The sequence below is a fragment of the Halteromyces radiatus genome (assembly GCF_025201355.1).
Source record: "Halteromyces radiatus strain CBS 162.75 chromosome Unknown BX664scaffold_2, whole genome shotgun sequence".
Classification (NCBI taxonomy): Eukaryota; Fungi; Mucoromycota; class Mucoromycetes; order Mucorales; family Cunninghamellaceae; genus Halteromyces; species Halteromyces radiatus.
The window spans coordinates 3,310,242-3,330,380 of record NW_026251688.1 but is presented as its reverse complement, the minus strand read 5'-3'; the positions used below and the strand labels follow the sequence as shown (position 1 = coordinate 3,330,380).

Below are 20,139 nucleotides of genomic sequence, written 5' to 3'. Positions count from 1 at the left end.
ACAAAGGAGAATAAAGTGTGATACGAACGGTAAAAAGTACTATAATGAAGATAAACGAAAAAAAAAGAAGGAAAGGGAAATGATCTATACTAATACTACTATTGTTGTTGTTGTTGTTGTTGTTGTCTAGCAATCCATCCATGTTTGAAAGCTTCATCAGGTTTGATCCTACTATCAGGATTCCATTGGAGGCATTGATCTATAAAATCAACAAACTTTGTATCGGAACACTTGAGAATTTGAGCCAAGGATTTTGTACCAGGTTTTCGTTTCTTGCCTTTGCTATTGGGCACGATTCGTGGGTTACCATAAAAATCAAAAAATACTTTACGTCTTGTACTTTTTTCTACCAAAGAACGAGCAGGTACACCTTGAACTTCCATAATACACGCCAATTGATCTTGTTCATTTTCACCAGGAAACAAAGGATAACCCGTATACAGTTCAGCCAGGATACATCCTACACTCCACATATCAATAGCCATGCCATAGTCCAATCCTAATATCACTTCAGGTGCCCGATAAAATCGACTTTGAATATAGGTATATACTAAACAATATATACATATTAATATTATATGTGTATTAATTTTTTTTTTTTTCAATCCTTATATTGATATTTACCTTTCTCATTTTCTAAACAAGAACTTCCAAAGTCAATCACTTTGATGGTACTTTTTGTCGGATGTTTGAGTAAAATATTTTCAGGTTTCAAGTCGCAATGGATCAAATGATGTTGATAAAGAATCACCAATGAATTCAATAGTTGGATAGTAAATCTAGTAATCATATTAGTTAAAAAAATAAAAAAAATAAAAATAAAAGTAAGAATCATCACAGATAAATCTTTTACTTTTTTTTTTTTTTTTCCTTACCGGCGAATCAATCCCATACTAAATCCCTGAAAGTTGTTGCTTTTGATGAAATCATAAAGATTGATACTGAGACATTCAAAGGCGATACAAAGATGATTTCGGAAATAAAAGTGATCAGTCATTCGTACATTGTTGTGCTTGTCATCAGGATCCTAAATCCAAAAGAAAATAAATAAAGAAATAAATTACATATAACTTGATTATTCTTTTTCAATCATATATATGTAATCTATAATTTAATGTTACCCATTTCAATAAATCTTCCAAAGTCTTGACTTCCACTAATGCCTGAGCATGAAATCGTTTCTTGTTTCGAATAAGTTTGACAGCTACGGTTGTACCTAATTTATGATCAAATGCTTTGACAACTTGACCAAAAGAGCCCTTGCCCATGATTTCCAACACTTCGTATCGATAAGCCAAATGGTCCTTTTGTACAATAAGATAATCTCCACGTTCATCGTCATAACCATAATTGTTGTTTGGTTCATTCATTTTCGCCTGGAATTTGTTTTTGGTATGATGGCCGACGAAGTAAATTTGTGAGTACTTTAGAATTTCATGTTGTTCAAATGGTGAAAGATGTTGTTGATATAATTTGAATGCGGTGGGTGGGCTCATCGCTGGTCGCATGGAAGGGGTTTCCAGTGTTGTTGTCGATGTTGCCAATGATGATGATGCTGGTGATATTGATGACGACGTACTTGTTGCAGATGGTACCGTCCTTGATGAATAAGATGATGGCGGAAGTCGTCGTAATCGTCGTTTTTGTTGTTGTTTTGGTGTTGTATCTTTTATATGTTGATGCGTTGGTGTCGTCGGGTTCAAATTTTCATCTTCTTCTGGCCATTCCTCTTCCACTCCATTATCAATTGTACCATCATCTTCTTGCCTCAAAGTGTCGTTCCAGGTTGAATCATCTTGTACTAGTTCCTGAAGTCGTTCATGTAGTGAAGATATGCGTCGTTGCAATGGATGTGATGGTGGTGAAGTAGAAGAAGTTGATGACGATTGATGATGATGATGATGATGAGAGTCATGTTGTTGCTGTTGTTCTGGATCCAATGAATCTGGTTGAGATATACATTCAGGTACACAAAGTTCCCCTTGTACGGACACTAAATTGACATCCAACTGACATGATATCTTTCGTTCCTTGTCTCGCTGTTCCTGTAAAAGATCACTTGATAATAAAGAAGGGCGTCGGATCACTTCATTGTCAGGTCGACTATCATGTGAGGGTGATATTCTAGTCACTGTTGTTTTGTTGTTGAGAGATGGTGCTGTAGGTGGGCTGACCTGCTGTCGTCGTCTTCGTTGTTGTTGTTGTTGTTGTGATGATGATCCATCGTCCTCACCACTACCACTTGTATTGTCCATGGATTCAGACTTTTTGTTGCTACTGATAGGTAATGGAATACGTGTAGTTGTTGGTGTGGCTATATTCGCATTGCGTCTTGATGGTGTTTTTGGTCCTCCAGCAAGTGTATGAAATGAAGTTGTTCTATCCTTGTTGATGCACTATAAAATAAATATGAATAAACAAATAAACAAATAAAAAGGAAAAAAAAAAAAAAAACTTGAGTACAAGTACAAATAAATAAATATCACGCCTATTTAAATTAAATGTAAGATTACCTTGAGTCTATCATCTAGAGGATCTTGTGATAAAAAGGGATCAAAATCCACTAATTGCCTATTTGCTCTTCCTTTGACGTGATCTGAAGTACAAACATCAGTGGATGATTGTTTCCCAGTAAAAGAAGAAACCATGGAAACAGGTCGTTTAGTATCTTGTTTCCTTGGAAGTATAGGTATAATTGTAGAATTGTCAGTATCAAGATCCAACCAGCTTGAGTTCGAGGTAGGATGAGCAGAGGATTGATAATGATGTTGTGAAACAGTTCCGTCATTTGCTGAGAGATGTCTTGTCCTTCTTGGTCTATCGATTGTAGGTAAGGATGAAGTATTTGTTTGTAAGAAATGAGAAGATAAATGGATAGAGGATGATTTTGGTGTAGGTAGTCGTGTAGGAGCTGTAGTTGGCTTAGGAGATAGAATATTGTTAACATTATGACTGATAGAAGAACCCAAACTAGTATGACGCCGCCTTGAAGATTTGTGTTCTATTTTGTTGCTATTATTGCTGTTGCTGAGAGGATCAAATGTTTGTAAATTTTGTTGTAATGATATATTTTCGTCCTCTACTTTTGATGTATCCATAACAAGTTGATTTTTATTCTCGTCTGGTAGGTTGACAGAGTCCAAAGCCGATACGCTGACCGAAGAATTTTTTGCTTGAAGTTCTTCCCGTTGCTTTTTTGCTTTCCGTTGAAGTTTTTTTTGAGAGGCAGTCAATATCCAACGAGTATATTCATCATGAGTGTCCAAGACATCAAGATCTGAAGAAGATTTCTGTTGTTGTTGTTTTTCCGATGTTGCATTCTCTTCGATAGAAGTAGAAGGTGAATTAGCATTTGGTTTCGTCGTAGTTATGGTATCATCATATATGAGTTCCTCCATTATATTGACTAGACTATTGAAGATATATAAATGACTATTCAATGAGAAAGGCTTTTTCCTTATTATCATATATATAAATTACCCATACACAAAGTTCTAATCCTTCAAAAAGATTGTGGATGAAAAGAAAGACTAACAAGTAAAGATACTTTTTTTAAAGAATAATAAAAAAAAAGTGAGAAAAAGAAAGGGAACAAGGAAAGAAAAAAAAAAAAAAAGGGAAAAAAGAAAGTGAGAGGGAGAGGAAAAAAAAAAAAAAAAAAAAAAGCGAAGATCATGAAAGGGCGGGTGCTGTTACAGTTTAACAACCGCTGAAGGCCTAACGAAGGTTTATTTAGATGTATAACGCGTGTGACTATATTGATCTTATCAATAATGATACCAATTTGATACAATAATATATGAATAATTAATATACGTGATTTGTAATAAATAGTTGATTTGTTTTTTTTTATTGAATTTAATAATAAGAGTATCATTTACATAAGATAAGACCCTTATTACACTTTTTTTTTTTTGAAGAATTTCAAAACGGCATAACGTACAAAAAAGAAATGAAAATTTTGAAAGGCCGCAGATGAATTTTTTTCTATTTCTTGTATCCTTTTTTTTTTTTTTTTTTTTTTTTTTTTTGCTTTCTTTTTCATTTTCCCAAGCTAACATGACTACAGATAGTGCAAACTCAAGGAATATGGAAATGAATACATTTGACCAACTATTCAATTATATGGATACAGTAAAAATAATGATAAATAATTATTGGTTATTATTGAAGGACACGGTTATTCAACTTTGGCAATAGTAAGTACAATTATTATTATGATAACATATATGTATAATACTTTTTTTTTTTTTTTTTTTTGATAGTATGGAGTTTAGAATAATGATATATTTATTTCTGGCTTTATGTTTTATTCCTATAAGTATATTTGTAATATTTTGTAGTTGTCTATCATCTATATTATTTATGATATCAGCCGGTATTTGGATCTTCTTTGGTACAATTGCCTTCTTAATATTATTACCTTTCTTGATTGGATCATTATTAATATCAATTGGATTAGTTTTAGTTTATAGAATATATATTATTCTCAATAATAATGATTTGAACAAAAAAAAATAGTAATTCCTCATTGTATATTATATTTTGTATCACCTTAACCCCCTTTATACTTTTACCTCTCCTTTTCCCCTCATCTTATTATTGATTATTATTGATTATTATTGATTATTGATACTTTGAATAAAAATATTTAAATGTATGTATGAACATATGTATATATATATATACGTTATTTATATATAGGGATTAAAAAAAAAAAAGATGATCATTGATGAAATTTCCAAAGTCTGAAATGACGACACCTTATTTGTATCATCGCCATCATCATACATCATTGATCCTCCAAAGAAAAAGAACAATAAATAAAACCCAATTTTTTTTTAAAATACTTACTTGTTTGTATGTGTAAAAAAAAAAAAAAAAACAAGAATGGAAGGTTTTGTTTATAAACAATCCTGATGGTCGGTTGAATGAAAAAAAAAAAAAAATAAACTAGATGAAGACCAAAAAAGGAGGTTGTGGCAAAAACAAAGCACGTAAACTAGTTGACAATTGAAACACTACCTAATCAATTCATCTGTAAAAAGACTATAAATAATCTCTCTCCACATAAAGAATAAAGCGCGATAATATAAAATTCAGGGGTATGGTTCTATAAAAGTCAAAGTAAAATAACTTGAGCCGATACACGTTCTTGTTATTTAAGCATAAATGCATTTCATCAATAATACCAATATTAGAGTATTCAACCAAGAAGTTATTCGACGATCTTTTTTTTTTTCATTAGTCTTTTGCTTTTTTGTGTGATTTTCTTTTTTTGTTTGATCGGAACCACGTTTTAGTCAATTTTTTGCCACATGATTGTTTATTGTTTTGTATTCATTTATAAAGAACTTCTTTTTCTTCTTTTTTTTTCTCTCTCTCGTCGTCTTTTTTCTTTTTTTTTTATTATTTTACTTTTCATCTTCTTTTTTTTTTTTTTTTTTTTTTTGTTAAAAAGGCCATCTTTAGTTTGTTTTTTTTTTAAATCATAACCAAAACAAAAAAAAAAAAAGAATCATCATCATCGAAATTGATTAACTAGTTATTTGACAAATCACATTCATTCCTTCATTCCTTCATTTTTCCTTTTGAAATCAAAATATAAATGACTTCTTCAGAACAACAATCACCACCATCATCATCTACAACTATTCATCATCTTCATAATCACGTATCTCTTTATCGATCCAAAAGCACAGGCACTATGCAACACGTGCCTCGTAGACTAAGCTCGGGATCAGCATGCGAGACATGCCGACGTCGGAAGACTAAATGTGATGGTGGGCAACCCTGTGGATTTTGTGCCTCCAATCGAATTGAATGCATTCATCGGCCAAGTAAAAGAAAAAGATCTTCCCCCAAATATTCTAAGCCTATTTTAGATCAACGTTATCATCTCCCCTCTACTGCTTCATCATCACCATCTTGGTCATCTTTACCTTCATCTTCTCCACCTTCTTCTACTTGTTCTGTTTCTCCTCCTCCCCCTCCATCCGATCATCATCAACATCATTTAATGAAACAAATCAGTTGTCCTTCTTTCTTTAATCATTCAGGAAAGAAAGAAATGCCAAGTATGTTGGGTAAAGTATCTTTCTTTTATACATCTGATTGGTTGATTCTTGAACTTACCTTTGTTTTTTTTTTTTTTTTATAAAGATCAATTATCTTGTAGAACTTTCTCTGCTGTAACATTGGCGGCTTCTGAGAACAAAACAACGTTTCCTATATATCATTTACATTCTGATTTTGAACGACCTTCTTATTGATTACTTTTTTTTTTTTTTTTCATCTCCTTTCCTTTTTCCTTTTCTCCTATGCTTTAATATATGATTCCATTCATTTTATTATATATATATATATATTCATGATCCATGATTTTTTATTTATGCTTTTATTTTTTTCATTATATCTTCTTGGCATCTTTATTATTTTTTTTTTTATCATTCATGTCCTTTTATTCCTTTTTCAAGATAATGTTTCTTGTTAGCCGACATGACATTGAAAATAAACTATTTTTTTTTTTGATCTCCTCCCCTGAACTACTATATCGGGTATTCACTCAGGATCTTCCTGTTTGTTTCATCCTACCCCATCCTATTCCTCCTTTTTTTGATCAGTAGACTTACAGTCATTCCGGAATTAGTTGTCGCATTTTTAGAAAATGATGTCGCCTCACCAGAAAAAAGATGTCGTGGTTTTAAAAAATAAAAGTCGTACTCTTCGAAATGAGATGTCGCCCAATTTGATTTTCAATGTCGCATTTTTCGAAATAAATTTTTCTTTTTCTTTTCAGTTATTTTCTTTTTCTTTTTCGTTATATTCATTCTTGTCTTTTGTCCCATTATTTATATCCTCATTATTTATCCAATAAAAAGCTTTCTTATACCATTATTATTTACCTTGTCTGGATTCTGTTTTTTTTTTTTTTTTTTTTTTGTGTGTTATCTATAATGGACATCAAATTTTTATTCGATGATGGTCAAGGGAATATTGTTGATGAAGATGGGAATGATCCTATGGCTGCTGATTATCCTGAGCTGGACAAAGAATTGGAATCACTCACTAACATGGAAATTTATACAAGGTGTCAGAATGAACAAAATCAACGCGAGGAAGACCAACAAGACGAAGTTATGATGCAACAACAACAAATGGAAACAACGGCGAAATCCAAAGGACGCAACTACAACGTACATTCGGAAGACGTCAAATCTCTTGTCATCACTTATCATCTTGAAAAACTTGTGTCGGCAGCCAAGGCAGGTAAGGAATACGGAGTGGATGCACGAACAGCTCAACGGTGGATTAAAGCATACAAAGAATCTGGACAGCAAGACGAACCTGGAAAAAACAAAAAAAAAACCTGGGCCGAAATCAAGATTAGGTGACGAACACAAACGACATCTTATTGAATTCATAGACGACAATCCCTCGGCGATCATCGATCAAGCTGTCGATAGTCTTACAAAGCAATTCGAAGGACTGGTTGTCAAGAAAACTGTGGTGCATGAATTTATGAAAAATGAATGCAATCTATCTCTCAAGAAGGCTCATTTCCATTCTTTGGCAAGAAACAGCGATGAAACGATCGAAAAAAGATACGAATGGGTGCTAAAATGGATGAACACTGACATGGACTTCACTACTAACTGCGTTTTTATAGATGAAGCAGCCTTCAACATCAACCAGCGTCGAACATATGGGTGGGCGGAAAAAGGTGTTACTCCTATTGTGAAGGTGGCTAAAACACGGGCAGCATCTCATACAATACTAGGTGCCATATCTGTTGCTGGGATTGTCAATATCAGTATTCGAAAACCAGGGACTAAACGAAAAAGGCAAAAACGGCTTAGAAATGGAGAAAACACAACGACAAAAAGGACAACAGGAACAACAACTGGACATTATGTGGACTATTTAATGGAGACTATGGATGTTATGGATCGATACCCTGAATTTAAAGGCTTTTACCTGGTTATGGACAACGCACCAATTCACAAGGCAGTGGAAATTCAAACGATAATTGAAGAACGTGGCTATCGTTGTGTCTACCTTCCACCTTACTCCCCAGAACTGAATCCCATCGAACAATTTTGGTCCAAGGTGAAGTATTCAACAAAGCGAAGTCTACTCATGGAAGAAGAAACTCTTACAACAAGGATAAGGGAAGCTTGCCATATGGTGACTCACAAAGATCTTCAAGGTTATGCCCGATATTCTGCTGCTCGTTTTGCCGATTGTCTGAAGAAATTGCCTATGTAGATTAGACATTGTAGTTTAGTTATTCCTTCTTATTTGTGTTGATATTTATGTATTTTTTTTTTTTTTTTATTTAAACCTCCAATAAAAACTGAATTTTTATAGTACTTTAGTTAAGTAATGTTTATTCATTAGGTGCGCCAACTCCAACGACAAATACTGCGACATTGAAAATCAAATTGGGCGACATCTCATTTCGAAGAGTACGACTTTTATTTTTTAAAATCACGACATCTTTTTTCTGGTGAGGCGACATCATTTTCTAAAAATGCGACATCTAATTCCGGAATGACTGTATTCATATTTGTATATAAAAATTATAGTTTAAACTTCGATTGCTTCTTTGTTGTTAAAATGTATTCGGAACCATCGGACACAACAAAATAAAATAATAATAATAAAGCTCTCTCCTGAAATAGTAAATAGTATCATACATCTTTATCATTACCATTTATTTAGATCCGTATAGTATAATAGTGATTGATATTGATGATGATTCCTTTTTATATTGTAGTTAATTATATCAATATTGAAAAATTAGTCTTTGATATTCAATTGTTATCTGTAATCAAGTAGACCGCGGGATTTCAAGCTATACAAAAGACATTTTGTATTTTTTTTTTTTCGTTTGCCTTTCTTCCCACCTTTTTTTTTTCTTTTAAAGAAAGAATATGACTGACAATGCAGTCCTTTCAGGTTCTCTACGATTAACTAAAGGTAACTACAAAGGAACAAAAAAAAAAAAAAAAAAGGCTAGTGTAACTACATATAAATGATTATGACACTATCATTCTAACGATCTTATTTATCTTTTGAACTTTTTTAAAAAAAAGGTCTTAACTGGGCTGGCAAACAAGATCTTGAAAGTAAGAAGAGATTTTCTTTTTTTTTTTTTTTTTTAAAAAAAAAGCTTGAAGGACTCACTTCTTTATATTGTTACTCTCAGCTTTATTCCTAGCACGACATTCTACTGATTCGATCTCTTGTGGTACATTTTCTGTTGCCTTCTATGTGGAAACTATCATTCCTCTTCATGCTGTTAAACTATATACTCTTACATCACAAAGATATCGCGCGTAAGTCTTAATTCAAAATCAAAAGTGTCTTTTATGCTGAATGATCAAACTAATGTATTATTTGCACTTTATTTTTTATTTTTTCAAAGTATGACGAATTCTTCTACGCTTTGCAACTATCTTACTCATGTCTTTAAGCCCGTCTCTACATTTCACCAACCAAAGTATGCTCTATTGCTTCGTATACAAAAAAATGGTGAAGATACAAGTAATCCCTTTGATGGTAAGAAAGCAAGGTTTAAAAAAAAAGGAGATATGCTAGTATGTATATGATGACTGATTGATGTCGTTATTTTATGTTAAGTAGAAAGTGAGATACTTTATCCGTTACCCAAGATATCTTATGCATTGCTTTATGCACAACAACTTGAACAATCCAATGACAATGACCAGAATTCTCTACATGTCTACGCTCAAGTGATTCGAGATCCATTTGACTACATCAACTTTTCCAACTTCACCAGTATCAACACTACACCAAAAGAGGATACCTATATCAATACTGCAAACTCAATTCTTCAACATTACCGACCAAACCTCTCTTTACATTTACGGAATAAACTACAATATACCCAACACCATCGACAATGTTGGAGGTCAATACTTAAAAAGGATATGGATCGATTGGACAGGATGGATCAAATACGTGAAGAATCTCGACTTAGTAGACCAGAACGTACCTTGACAATCACAAAAAGAAAGCTACTTCCACAAAGAAAAAGTAGCAATATTGCACCTCCACCACAACCACAATCAATAAAACGATCTCAATCAGCATCCTCATCTCTATCATATACTTCATCTTACTCTAGAAAGCCTACAGCGACATCATCATCATCATCTATTAATAACCTTGACATCAATCCAACGATAGCAACATCAAATATACCATCATCACAACAATCAAATTCTGATTCTACTTATCATGCCGATAACAAGAAACAATTGAAAATAGCAATCTGGTCAAAACTCTTGAATTGTGGTCATGACAAGAAAGCCGAAGACACGAAATTACTGTATCAATCTATCTATCAAAGTATACAATTTGTTACCGTAAGTGACAATAGTGAAAAATGACAAAGAATCCTATATGAAAACCAGAATCTGACACTTTTTTTTTTTTTTTTTTTTTTCGTTAAAAGAGGAAAACGTTCAAAGATGAATTGCTTGACCGACATTTCATGGAATTACTAATAGACAAACATATACAATTTTACAATAGTTTGGATGTAGATATAGAATCAGTTGATACAAATATTCTTTAATAATAAATAGAACTCTTCTCTTTATATATATATATATATATATGTACTTTTACAAATTTGAAATAAAGTTGTATAATCCGCTGGATTTTTTATTTTTATTTTTATTGGGATCAAAGTTGTTGTTTTATTCTTATGTAGATTGATTTGATAGGTTGGAATGAAAGGACTTGACTGATTGATATCCTAGTGAGAAAAATCGACCCAATTTTCTTTCTTGCTTGTAGGGAGAGAGTTTAGTCTGATTTTAGATCGACAACTTGCCAGGGATAAGACATATCATTTATCGGTTCTTATTTTCAATCATCCATTTATCTTCATTCCCTAATGCGTCCAATTTTCTGATACCTGCATTGAACAGGAGGAAAAGCATCTGTGATCGTCATAATATTGGCACATATAATGTATTCACATGCTTCTTTTTTTTTTTCAAGAAGATCTTTTTATTTTCAAAACAAAAAAAATAATAATAAAGAAACAATAAATATAGATAAATAGATAGATTCAAATAAGATGAGAGTAGTAGTAAAGATGATAGGGAGAACAAAAAAAAAAAAAAACAAATCAAATAACAAAAAAAAGAATAAAATGTAGATAAAAAAATGAGAGATAATAATAATAATAATAACAAATAATAAAACGGTCAACGTCAATAAAGAAGTATATATGTAAAAAAAAAAAAAAAAAAAAAAAAGAGAGAGAGGGGGGGTAATAGAGAACAAAAAAAAAAAAAAAAAAAAAAAAGAAAAAAAGCTATATTAAAATGGAGGGTAAAATGAGGGGGATGAAGTACATAACTAAAACTAAATAATAAAAAAAAAGTTCATCCAAAAGTCCAACTTAGCTTGCATCATCCCATTCCCGATGGACGCGTTTTTGTCCTGTGTTCATGTCGCTATTAACCATTGCAAACATATTGGCCATCGTATCATCCATAAACCCATGATGTGTCGGTTGTGAACCAAAACTAAACTGATCACTGATTGTAGTTGTATGATGTTCTGTATGGTTTGTTGTTAAGTTGCTATTTAGTGCATCTTGTCGTCCAGTCGCATCACTATAAAGTAAATCGTGTAGAGCCTTGGCATCCATAGTCGAAAACATCCCAGTAGATGATGATGGTGGTAAAGAAGATGATGTAGATGATTCCATAGAAGTACTGAGAACTGCCTCTTGCTGTTGTTGTTGTTGTTGTTGATAATGATGGATAGAGGACATTCCAAATCCACTACCTTGACTGTTTGTAAGATATGCCGAGTTGAACATTGTCATTGGTGTATTGGATATAGATAATAAATGATGATCGTTTGTTGTTGATGATGATGATGATTGGTGGTTTATATGAGATTGATTATTGTTACTACTAATGTTGTTATTTGCCAAACTTGTTTTAGATGAATCTATTTGAATTGTTGTTGTTCCAAGTTGATTGAACATGTTGCCTTGGTGCTGCAAGTTATTTTGTAATGTTGAATTAATAAATTGCATATCAGTTCCATAAATAAATTGATCCATGGCTTTGTTTGCTTCTTGTTCGCCAGTAGTGTTTCCCATTGTAATTGGTGCTGAAGGTAATGGACTTGTACCGAAATCCAACAAAGTATGATCACTGAATAATGCATCACCAAATACAATATTATTATTGTTGTTGTCGCTTGAGATGGATGTTAATGAACTACCTTGTTGTTGTTGTATGTTGACAGATGGTGATGGTGATGATGATAAAGCAAACGAACTAGATGGTGTTGACAATGCCATTGATGATTGTTGTTGTGACTGTGGATCCATAACAGGAGTAAAAGGGGATGTTGATAAAGATAAAGGACTATGCTGTTGTTGTTGATTATGTAAATACCGTTGGTGAGGAGGCACAGGTTGACTTCCAGTTGATAAAGTGGATGCAGTCATCATTGAAGAAGGTGTTCCAAACGCAGGATTACTATGCCGCTGTTGTTGACTTTGTTCGGAAATAAAGGTTGATGAGGATGGTGAAGAGGAAATCGACGAATTGCTATTGTTCTTGTTCACTGGAATTTCATTTTGGTCAAATACAGTAGGATGGAAGACAGATGAGAGGCATTGTTGATTAATAGAGTCTTCATTCACAGCAGGAAGATTTTGTAAATTGGTGGCCAGGTTATTTTTCTTGAGAAAATCTTCAATGCTTTCAACAATTTCGTTGATCTTTTCCATATAAATCAGAGGAGATTGACGAAGAATATCAGCAGTAACGATCAAATTCCGTTGAGCCAAATGAGCTACCTCTTCTTCAGTTGATATGGCATTGACTTGATGGATAGTGACACTTGCAATAACACCATCGATAGCATAGAAAAACTGACACCATGGTAGCTTCGATCGGTAAATATCCAACATTTTGGTGATAAAGTTGGCAGATTTGGTACAAATGTTGAGAGAAAGTAAAGCTACAGGAGTTGCCGTTTGATTCTTTTTGGGTAAGAAGAATTTGTGTAGCATGATCCATGTCGTTTGATATTGAATGTTGAGAATAAGACATGCTTCATCCCTAAAGCTACTAGTTGTATGGAATGCTTCATCAGATTCAAATCGAAGGTCCATAGGAAGATCTTGAAACCAACTTGTCAACGCATTTTCCAATCGAGAGATGGCAGAGAGTAGAGATTGACCAGATTGTTCAGATGGTAAATGTTTGGTGATATCCTTTCGTACCTTCATCAGCTTGATCGAGTTCACAGCAAAGCCAATACGGTATCCAGTTTCATCGTCTTCACAATCTAGTTTCACTGGGTATTCCAAATCACAGTCCTTGTCGTCCACCATTGTTGGCCGATTCGATTCCAAAGCTGCGCAGAGATCTAACCAATATGCTGTCCACCATAATCGTTTATTCGCTTCCCTAAGTGTAGGATCCGCCGGCATAAATTCTTTTTTGTGAAACTTGAGATCTTGGGCCATCCGAATAGCAAGTCCAATATACAGATAAGCGAGACTTGATCGTTCACAACTGAGTTGATACATGTATAAGTTGATAAGAGCATGAATCGTGTTAGGACTACTGATATCAAAACATTTCTTCAGGAGTTGGCGCGCATTTTTGAAGTAGGTTTCACCCATTGTTGAAGGATCTTTATCAGGGCAAGCACCGTGGTACACACATCCATGTTTTGATAGCCACGCATTGATAGAGTTGAGTAAGAGAGGATCCAGTCCCGATTGTCTATTTTCATAGAGTTGCACAAACGTCTTCTGATCCGCGATTTGGTAAGCCAGAAAACAAGAATGGTAGGAGGTACGAATAAGATTGTTGAGAGTTTCTTGATTCATTGTATCATCCGGTTGTTTTTCTTGAAGGATGATACGTGCTTCTGTTTCATTGACTTCCCATAGTCGTCCAGGTGAAGATGCTGCAGATGATTGTGAATTATTAGCGATACCAGAAGAAGTAGACACTAAAACGTTGTTTCCATCCGAAGTATCCATTTGTTCTTGTTGTTGCTGTTGTTGAGTGGAAGAAGCACTGCGATTTCCAAAAGAACGATATTTGGCGTATCTTCCCCAGGCTCTACTTGCTTTCGTTGTCTTCATGCTACTATCCGCTGTGTCACCAGTTGAATCGTTCGTGTTGTTTCGTTTACCTCCATCACCACGAAGAGAATCCATACTGAAAAGACTTGTTGCCGAATCACCACTAATATTCAATTGACTAATACCATTGAGTAGAATACGATAAAGATCAGCTACACTTGCTATATTAGTATCGATACGTAAACCGGAGGGAGATAGCGACAATTTCCATGTAACAGGTTGTTGAGCAGTTGAGATTAATTGTTGTTGTTGCTGCGGTTGATTCTGGGATTCAAACATTGAAGATGAAGATGCTGGGTCGTTCACACTACTAGAATGGTTAGCCTGACGCGTATCACCAAAAGGATGAGGATTTCGATGAACAGTTGGACCTGATAGATAGTCACCACCAGAAAAAGGGTGTAGGTTGGATTTCATCATAACCAATTCAGATTGCATCTTTTGTATACGTTCTTTGAGTTCTTCCACATGATTACCAATTAGATCAAAAGCTTGACCATCTACACGACGAGGAGGAGTGGCATAACTACAAGGTAATCGAGCTGTTGAACATCGTCCACAAGTTGGCTGTACAAAATCGCATTTCACCTTTTTCTTTCGACACCTTATACACTATTTCAAAAATAAAAAAAAAAGTGAAGAGGAAGATATTAATATCTATCTTTTTTTTTTCTTTTCTGTATTTAATACATACAGCGAGACTAGATCGAGGTCTTTTTGGTCGTACAGGTTCAGGATTATTATTATTATTATTATTTTCTTGTTGTTGGCCTGCTTGGTCAAAGGAGAACATCAAAGTGGTGTTAATCGACACAAGGTTGTTATCTGAAGTAATATAGATAAATAATAATAATAATAATGAAAAAAAAAAGTGATTTATAGATAAATAATAAAATAGAAGGATCGTTAATAAAAAAAAAAAAGATAAAAAAGAAAAAGAAAGAAAGAAAGAGAAAAAGAGATAAAAATTCGTGAGATTTTCCTATTTATATTTCAAGCTCCATTTACCAGGTACAAATATAAAAGCAGTGTTTTTTATTATTATGAAAATGAAATAATAATAATAATAATAAGAGGTATTCTATGAAGATGAGTGAGTTCTAATTGTAGGACTAGAAGGAAAGACAGAGTTAGATAATAATGGACTTGGAACTTCACCACCTGAACCAACCACAGCTTGAGTATTGATAGGTGGTTTTCTTTGAGTTGGTTTACTTCGATGAGTGTCAACGGCTGGAATATCCGCTGAGTAACAAAAAAAAAAAAAAAAAAAAAAGAAAAAAAAGATCAATAATAGTAAACTTATATATGATCATATTACCTTTATAAAACTTTTCTTCACAATAATAGGCTTTGGGTGTAAGTTCGATCAAGGTATGTAATGGGATCTTGATATAGGGTAAATCTTCTTGACTATAGTTCATAAAATAACCATAAAGACAACGAATAATAGCTTGATGACCAACGATCAATATATCTTCTTGTCTTTCTAAATCCATAATAATAGGTTCTAATCGTAACACCACATCTCGATAAGATTCGCCACCACGATATCTATAATTGAATTTATCATCATCTCGTCTTGCAAAATCTTCAGGATATTTCTCCTATTGAATATAAATAATAATAATAATAATAATAATAATAATAATAACATATGAGTCATTCGGAGGAGTGGAGATTTTTTTTTTTTTTTCAAGATTTACCTCTACTTGTTCATAAGTCAGACCATCACATACACCAGCATCTAATTCATCCAAAGCTTTACGATGCTGTTTTGGATATGGAAGGTATTCACTTGTTTGAATTGTCCTTTTGAGAGTAGAAGTCCATACCATCAATTCCTTTCCACCTAACTTTTCCTTAATAAGATCAGGTAATATTTGAGCATATAATCGACCACGAGGAGAAAGATCAGAATCACCACCCAATTTTCCTTCCAAATTATACATTGATTCACCATGCTATAAAGAAAAAAAAAAGCAATGTCAGTCATTCTTTTATATATATATGTATATATATAACTTACTCTTGACATATAAATCTTTCTACCACGAATATGAAGATTCATAAGATAGTATACGATACGAGATTCCAAATAACCTTTAACCAAATTGACGATCACTTGACTTCCAACATTGATGAGTTTGATATACGAGTAATCTTGTTCCACAATAGTTTGATATTGAGTTGTATATTGAGCAATACGAGCTTGAAAATCAGATAAAGCCATTTCGGGATCCATATCTTTATAATCTGGAGAACTGAGTTTCACATCTCTTATGTTTGCTGATACTAATGCTTCATCTTCACAAATAGATTCGATAAAAAACACCTGAATATCTTTTTGAGTAAGCGTTTCATGAAGCCATTGTCGTCTTTCCAAGGTACTATTTGTCGCATCATAGATTCCAACTATGCCCTCTTCTTCATCATACCATTTGAGCATTTGTTGTAGTGTCATAAAAGCAGCTTCCTTGCGTTGTTTTTGTCCTGATTGATTATTTGGATCGAAGAATGTATTGTCTTGTTGAGCACCACAAAGTTCCCTTCGACAATTTCCTACGTTAAACACCTTTGTTTTGATACCAAGCCATGTAAGATATCGACATACTAAATCATAATAATAATAAATAAAAGGATCATTAATTTAAAATTTCATGATAATTATTTAATCATTCTTACTTTTTTGTGAAATATATGTCTTTCCCCTAATTGAATAGATAAAGAGAGAGAGAGAAAAAAAAAAAGGAAAAAACAGCAATATAAGAATCATATGTATATGTGTATATAAACACGCACAAACTGTACATATATGGCACACACACACACCACTCTATCTAACGCAGGTACATGTTATGTATTCTTTTTTTCTTCTTCTTTTTCTACCAGTCGTGTCATTTACCTCGCGGGTAATCCAACCATCTATCAGAATATATAATAGAAATAATTGGTAAGAAGGAGAAATAAAATAATAATAATAATAAAAAAAAGAATGACATTTGCTTTTAATATCATATAAGAAACTTACCACACAAGCTATGCGAGGAGCTGTAAGTGTCAAAGATAAAAAAAACCATGATGAAATATTGATCAGTCAAGGATATATACTATCTTATTGTTATTTTGAACCACTTACTGAAGTTAACTCTTGTAGTCATAATAAATAAAAAAAAAAGAAAGAAAGCCAGTGAAACAAAGAAGGAAAGATGAGGACAAGAGAGACATTATTATAAAAAAAAAAGGGTGATAATCGGAACTGACTTGGAAATGTGGGGGTCGTGAATTACAGATTTTATATATTTGAAAAAGAAAAAAAAAATAAGGAACGCGTCACTTTTTTTTTTCTCTTTTTTTTTTTTTTACAATGTTCCTTATTATTATGATTTTTTCATGATCAAGTATTATTAGCTTCTAGATATTCTTTTTTATAATTTGAATATGATCCAACTTATAGAAATAAGTCAACCCAAAACCGTGGGACAAGAGTGAAAAAATCAAAAAATAACCGGTGTTTGAAAAAAATACTCTTTTTTTTATTTATTTTTATTTTATTTTTTTTTTTTAATTTCTTGTTTTTATACAGTTTTATTCCCAATGGAAAAAGATCATCGAACTTATGGTACATCATGATTCTTGATTTGTAACTGACGTTTGAAACTATATTAACATACTCTGTTATTACTCTACATTTGTCATTGTTACTTTTCTTGATTCTATCCATTCAGACACTTCACAACAACAGGACGATATTGAATATCATCTTTTTCGAATACAAAAGCTTACTCATGGTTCAACAACAACAATACAATCATTAGAAAAAATATTATCCATGATAATGAATGATTGTGTTATTAGTAATATTGAAGTAAGTAAACATTAATATTATTATTATTATTATTATTTCAATTCAAATATTTATTTACTATTCACTTAGGCTGGGAAGAATTGGATATTTGAAAGCTGTAGTCAACCTGAACATTGTCAAGCTGTATTAGAATATATGAATGCTTTAGCCAAAACAACTAACCATTTTTCTCATCGACTGCATCTGTTGTATTTAATCAATGATATATTTCATCATGCGTAAGTAGCTTAACTATTCATTCTATTTTTCTTTTTTTTTAATAGGAATAATTCATTTTTATTATTATAGTATACGACGACAATTAAATTGGATGATAACTGGATTTTTATCAAGAATATCAATCTTATTGTATTTGATTTACCATTGTCCTGATGCAACAAATATACAAGTACGACAACAGAAAGTTTTAAAGGTCAGTAATACTCAATTATTAAAACAATTCTATTTCTAAAAAAAAAATAATCTTTGTCTTTTAAATATACATACATACATACATACATACATATATAGGTTCTCAACATATGGGAAGAAAAACAATTCTTTGATTCAAATGTTATCCAGAAACTACGTCAAGAAATTGAACATGGCCCATCATCAGTATCATCATCACAGTTTACCTCATCTCATACAGATACTGATAGTGGTTATATACCAATACCATCACAACAACAACAACAACAACAACAACGAAAACCATATTATGATCTTCCTGCTGGTCTTACTGTTGTATCCATCAAGGTTAGATTTCAAATTATTGTATATTGAATCTCTATTGTCTAACTCTTTTTTTTTTTTTTTTTTTTTTTTTTCGTCAAAGATCAATCAACCACCTTATACACCTATCAATCCCTTATCTGTACATCAAAGACCTACTCATCAACATAAACTTCCTTCCAAAGACATGCTTCGTGCAGTGGATGATTTTTACACTGGATTGAAATTAGATGACAATGGACCATTCAAAACACCTATCAGCAAGGATATGGCTTTTACATTGGGATGGGAAAACGGTTATTTGGATGATTTTTACAAAACTTTCCAATCAACATTGCCTCAGCGAATGCGAAATGTACCTTCTCAAAGTTCATCTCAACAAAACAAACGGTCAGATGATGATATGGAAAGAAATGAAAAACAAGATCATCGACATCGTAACCAAATTAACAGAGATAAAAGTCCTCGACGCGGTAGAAGTCCAAGAAGACGTGATAGAAGTATTGAAAGAAGGAGATCAAGATATTATAGGTAAAAACGGAAACAGATTAACTGTTGGAACAGTTGGCTGACCTTTTTTCTTTTTTTCTTTTTTTTTTCTTTCTTTCTTTCTTTTTTTTTTTTTTTTTTTTTGAATCAACTTGTAGTCGATCACGAAGCCGATCAAGATCCAATTCACGCTCTAGATCACCAGTAAGATCTGATTACCACCGACATCGGGATCATCATTATTCATCAAGAAGACGATCTACAAGTACTGAACGTCGATATCGAAAGGACTCTAATAAATTGTCATCATCTCAACCTTATTATTCAAAATCTTCTTTACCAACCTCCAGCATGTTGCCTTCTTCAACTTATTCAACGATGTCATCACCATCATCATTATCATTAGCTTCAACTGGACGTATGGGACTTGGTCATGATTCAGCACCTGTTGATGCCTTTGATGAATTCCGAAAACGGTCCAGCTATAATTTTAACAGAGAACTTGGATTCCGTGATAACTCGGCTGGACCAAAATGCTACAACTGTGGAAATGTAAGAATAGTAGAAAGAGATTTATCTCACAATAATAAAATAATCTCACTTTTTTTTTTTTTATCAAAAAACAATAGTATGGTCATTTTGCAAGAAATTGTGATGGAAAGTAAGAGGATTGCTATAGACCACTCTTGTTTAGTTTAGTGTAGTGTTTATTGTTGTTTTGAATAAAAAAATCAAACAGTTTGTTTTTTATATATATGCTTTTTTTTTTTTTTGGACAACATTCCGTGTGAGCTTTAGCCAGTTTGATCATTATTGACTAAGAACGTGTTTTTATTGGTTGATTTTACTTTTGTTGAAATGATAGGAATGTATTGTTGAAAAGGGAAACATTTAGTAA

The 20,139-nt window shown here is 32.7% G+C and overlaps 7 protein-coding genes across 7 annotated transcripts; 4 read left to right on the top strand and 3 right to left on the bottom strand.

Annotated features, from left to right (window-relative positions):
* Window positions 1-98: 98 nt before the first annotated feature.
* Window positions 99-1,884, bottom strand: BX664DRAFT_378212 (kinase-like domain-containing protein; the record flags this gene model as incomplete). The annotated part of the gene is made up of 4 exons (XM_051548815.1): window positions 1,122-1,884; window positions 876-1,027; window positions 625-779; window positions 99-550 (listed from the first exon to the last, which is right to left on the bottom strand). Exons 1-4 carry the CDS (start codon window positions 1,506-1,508, stop codon window positions 99-101), a joined length of 1,146 nt encoding a protein of 381 aa, XP_051403631.1. The 5' UTR covers window positions 1,509-1,884.
* A 2,155-nt stretch (window positions 1,885-4,039) lies between these two features.
* Window positions 4,040-4,678, top strand: BX664DRAFT_326284 (uncharacterized protein). The gene is given in 3 exon segments (XM_051544195.1): window positions 4,040-4,199; window positions 4,266-4,609; window positions 4,620-4,678. 2 exon segments carry the CDS (start codon window positions 4,060-4,062, stop codon window positions 4,519-4,521), a joined length of 396 nt encoding a protein of 131 aa, XP_051403630.1. The 5' UTR covers window positions 4,040-4,059; the 3' UTR covers window positions 4,522-4,609; window positions 4,620-4,678.
* A 783-nt stretch (window positions 4,679-5,461) lies between these two features.
* BX664DRAFT_383690 (uncharacterized protein) lies at window positions 5,462-6,312 on the top strand. Its single transcript, XM_051549131.1, has 2 exons — window positions 5,462-6,086; window positions 6,163-6,312. The coding sequence occupies exons 1-2, from the start codon at window positions 5,609-5,611 to the stop codon at window positions 6,270-6,272; spliced, it is 588 nt and encodes a 195-aa protein (XP_051403629.1). The 5' UTR covers window positions 5,462-5,608; the 3' UTR covers window positions 6,273-6,312.
* Window positions 6,313-8,871: 2,559 nt separating this feature from the next.
* BX664DRAFT_326270 (uncharacterized protein) lies at window positions 8,872-10,674 on the top strand. The gene is made up of 6 exons (XM_051544194.1): window positions 8,872-8,982; window positions 9,099-9,131; window positions 9,212-9,341; window positions 9,431-9,564; window positions 9,649-10,394; window positions 10,484-10,674. Exons 1-6 carry the CDS (start codon window positions 8,937-8,939, stop codon window positions 10,604-10,606), a joined length of 1,212 nt encoding a protein of 403 aa, XP_051403628.1. The 5' UTR covers window positions 8,872-8,936; the 3' UTR covers window positions 10,607-10,674.
* A 681-nt stretch (window positions 10,675-11,355) lies between these two features.
* On the bottom strand, window positions 11,356-14,998 carry BX664DRAFT_292893 (fungal-specific transcription factor domain-containing protein). The gene is made up of 3 exons (XM_051542013.1): window positions 14,865-14,998; window positions 14,257-14,782; window positions 11,356-14,145 (listed from the first exon to the last, which is right to left on the bottom strand). The coding sequence occupies exons 1-3, from the start codon at window positions 14,961-14,963 to the stop codon at window positions 11,444-11,446; spliced, it is 3,327 nt and encodes a 1,108-aa protein (XP_051403627.1). The 5' UTR covers window positions 14,964-14,998; the 3' UTR covers window positions 11,356-11,443.
* A 167-nt stretch (window positions 14,999-15,165) lies between these two features.
* Window positions 15,166-17,411, bottom strand: BX664DRAFT_276090 (6-phosphofructo-2-kinase-domain-containing protein). Its single transcript, XM_051541312.1, has 8 exons — window positions 17,310-17,411; window positions 17,202-17,221; window positions 17,076-17,095; window positions 16,856-16,881; window positions 16,200-16,783; window positions 15,877-16,134; window positions 15,492-15,777; window positions 15,166-15,415 (listed from the first exon to the last, which is right to left on the bottom strand). The coding sequence occupies exons 1-8, from the start codon at window positions 17,329-17,331 to the stop codon at window positions 15,252-15,254; spliced, it is 1,380 nt and encodes a 459-aa protein (XP_051403626.1). The 5' UTR covers window positions 17,332-17,411; the 3' UTR covers window positions 15,166-15,251.
* Window positions 17,412-17,523: 112 nt separating this feature from the next.
* On the top strand, window positions 17,524-19,991 carry BX664DRAFT_326264 (uncharacterized protein). The gene is made up of 8 exons (XM_051544193.1): window positions 17,524-17,792; window positions 17,899-18,038; window positions 18,108-18,256; window positions 18,327-18,450; window positions 18,549-18,776; window positions 18,856-19,283; window positions 19,400-19,793; window positions 19,871-19,991. The coding sequence occupies exons 1-8, from the start codon at window positions 17,768-17,770 to the stop codon at window positions 19,904-19,906; spliced, it is 1,524 nt and encodes a 507-aa protein (XP_051403625.1). The 5' UTR covers window positions 17,524-17,767; the 3' UTR covers window positions 19,907-19,991.
* The last annotated feature ends 148 nt before the right edge of the window (window positions 19,992-20,139 follow it).

Coding starts and splice junctions, on each gene's coding strand:
- BX664DRAFT_326284 (XM_051544195.1), top strand. CDS start 4,060: ATGACTACAGATAGTGCAAACTCAAGGAATATGGAAATGAATACATTT. Junction 4,200..4,265: donor GTTATTCAACTTTGGCAATA/GTAAGTACAATT, acceptor TTTTTTTGATAG/TATGGAGTTTAGAATAATGA.
- BX664DRAFT_383690 (XM_051549131.1), top strand. CDS start 5,609: ATGACTTCTTCAGAACAACAATCACCACCATCATCATCTACAACTATT. Junction 6,087..6,162: donor AGAAATGCCAAGTATGTTGG/GTAAAGTATCTT, acceptor TTTTTTATAAAG/ATCAATTATCTTGTAGAACT.
- BX664DRAFT_326270 (XM_051544194.1), top strand. CDS start 8,937: ATGACTGACAATGCAGTCCTTTCAGGTTCTCTACGATTAACTAAAG. Junction 9,132..9,211: donor TGGCAAACAAGATCTTGAAA/GTAAGAAGAGAT, acceptor TGTTACTCTCAG/CTTTATTCCTAGCACGACAT. Junction 9,565..9,648: donor TACAAGTAATCCCTTTGATG/GTAAGAAAGCAA, acceptor TATGTTAAGTAG/AAAGTGAGATACTTTATCCG.
- BX664DRAFT_292893 (XM_051542013.1), bottom strand. CDS start 14,963: ATGTTCTCCTTTGACCAAGCAGGCCAACAACAAGAAAATAATAATAAT. Junction 14,783..14,864: donor GACCTCGATCTAGTCTCGCT/GTATGTATTAAA, acceptor TTTTTGAAATAG/TGTATAAGGTGTCGAAAGAA. Junction 14,146..14,256: donor TAGTGGTGATTCGGCAACAA/GTCTTTTCAGTA, acceptor AAGCAAGTAGAG/CCTGGGGAAGATACGCCAAA.
- BX664DRAFT_276090 (XM_051541312.1), bottom strand. CDS start 17,331: ATGACTACAAGAGTTAACTTCA. Junction 15,778..15,876: donor TGACTTATGAACAAGTAGAG/GTAAATCTTGAA, acceptor TATATTCAATAG/GAGAAATATCCTGAAGATTT. Junction 15,416..15,491: donor TGAAGAAAAGTTTTATAAAG/GTAATATGATCA, acceptor TTTGTTACTCAG/CGGATATTCCAGCCGTTGAC.
- BX664DRAFT_326264 (XM_051544193.1), top strand. CDS start 17,768: ATGGAAAAAGATCATCGAACTTATG. Junction 17,793..17,898: donor AAAAGATCATCGAACTTATG/GTACATCATGAT, acceptor CTATCCATTCAG/ACACTTCACAACAACAGGAC. Junction 18,451..18,548: donor GACAACAGAAAGTTTTAAAG/GTCAGTAATACT, acceptor ATACATATATAG/GTTCTCAACATATGGGAAGA.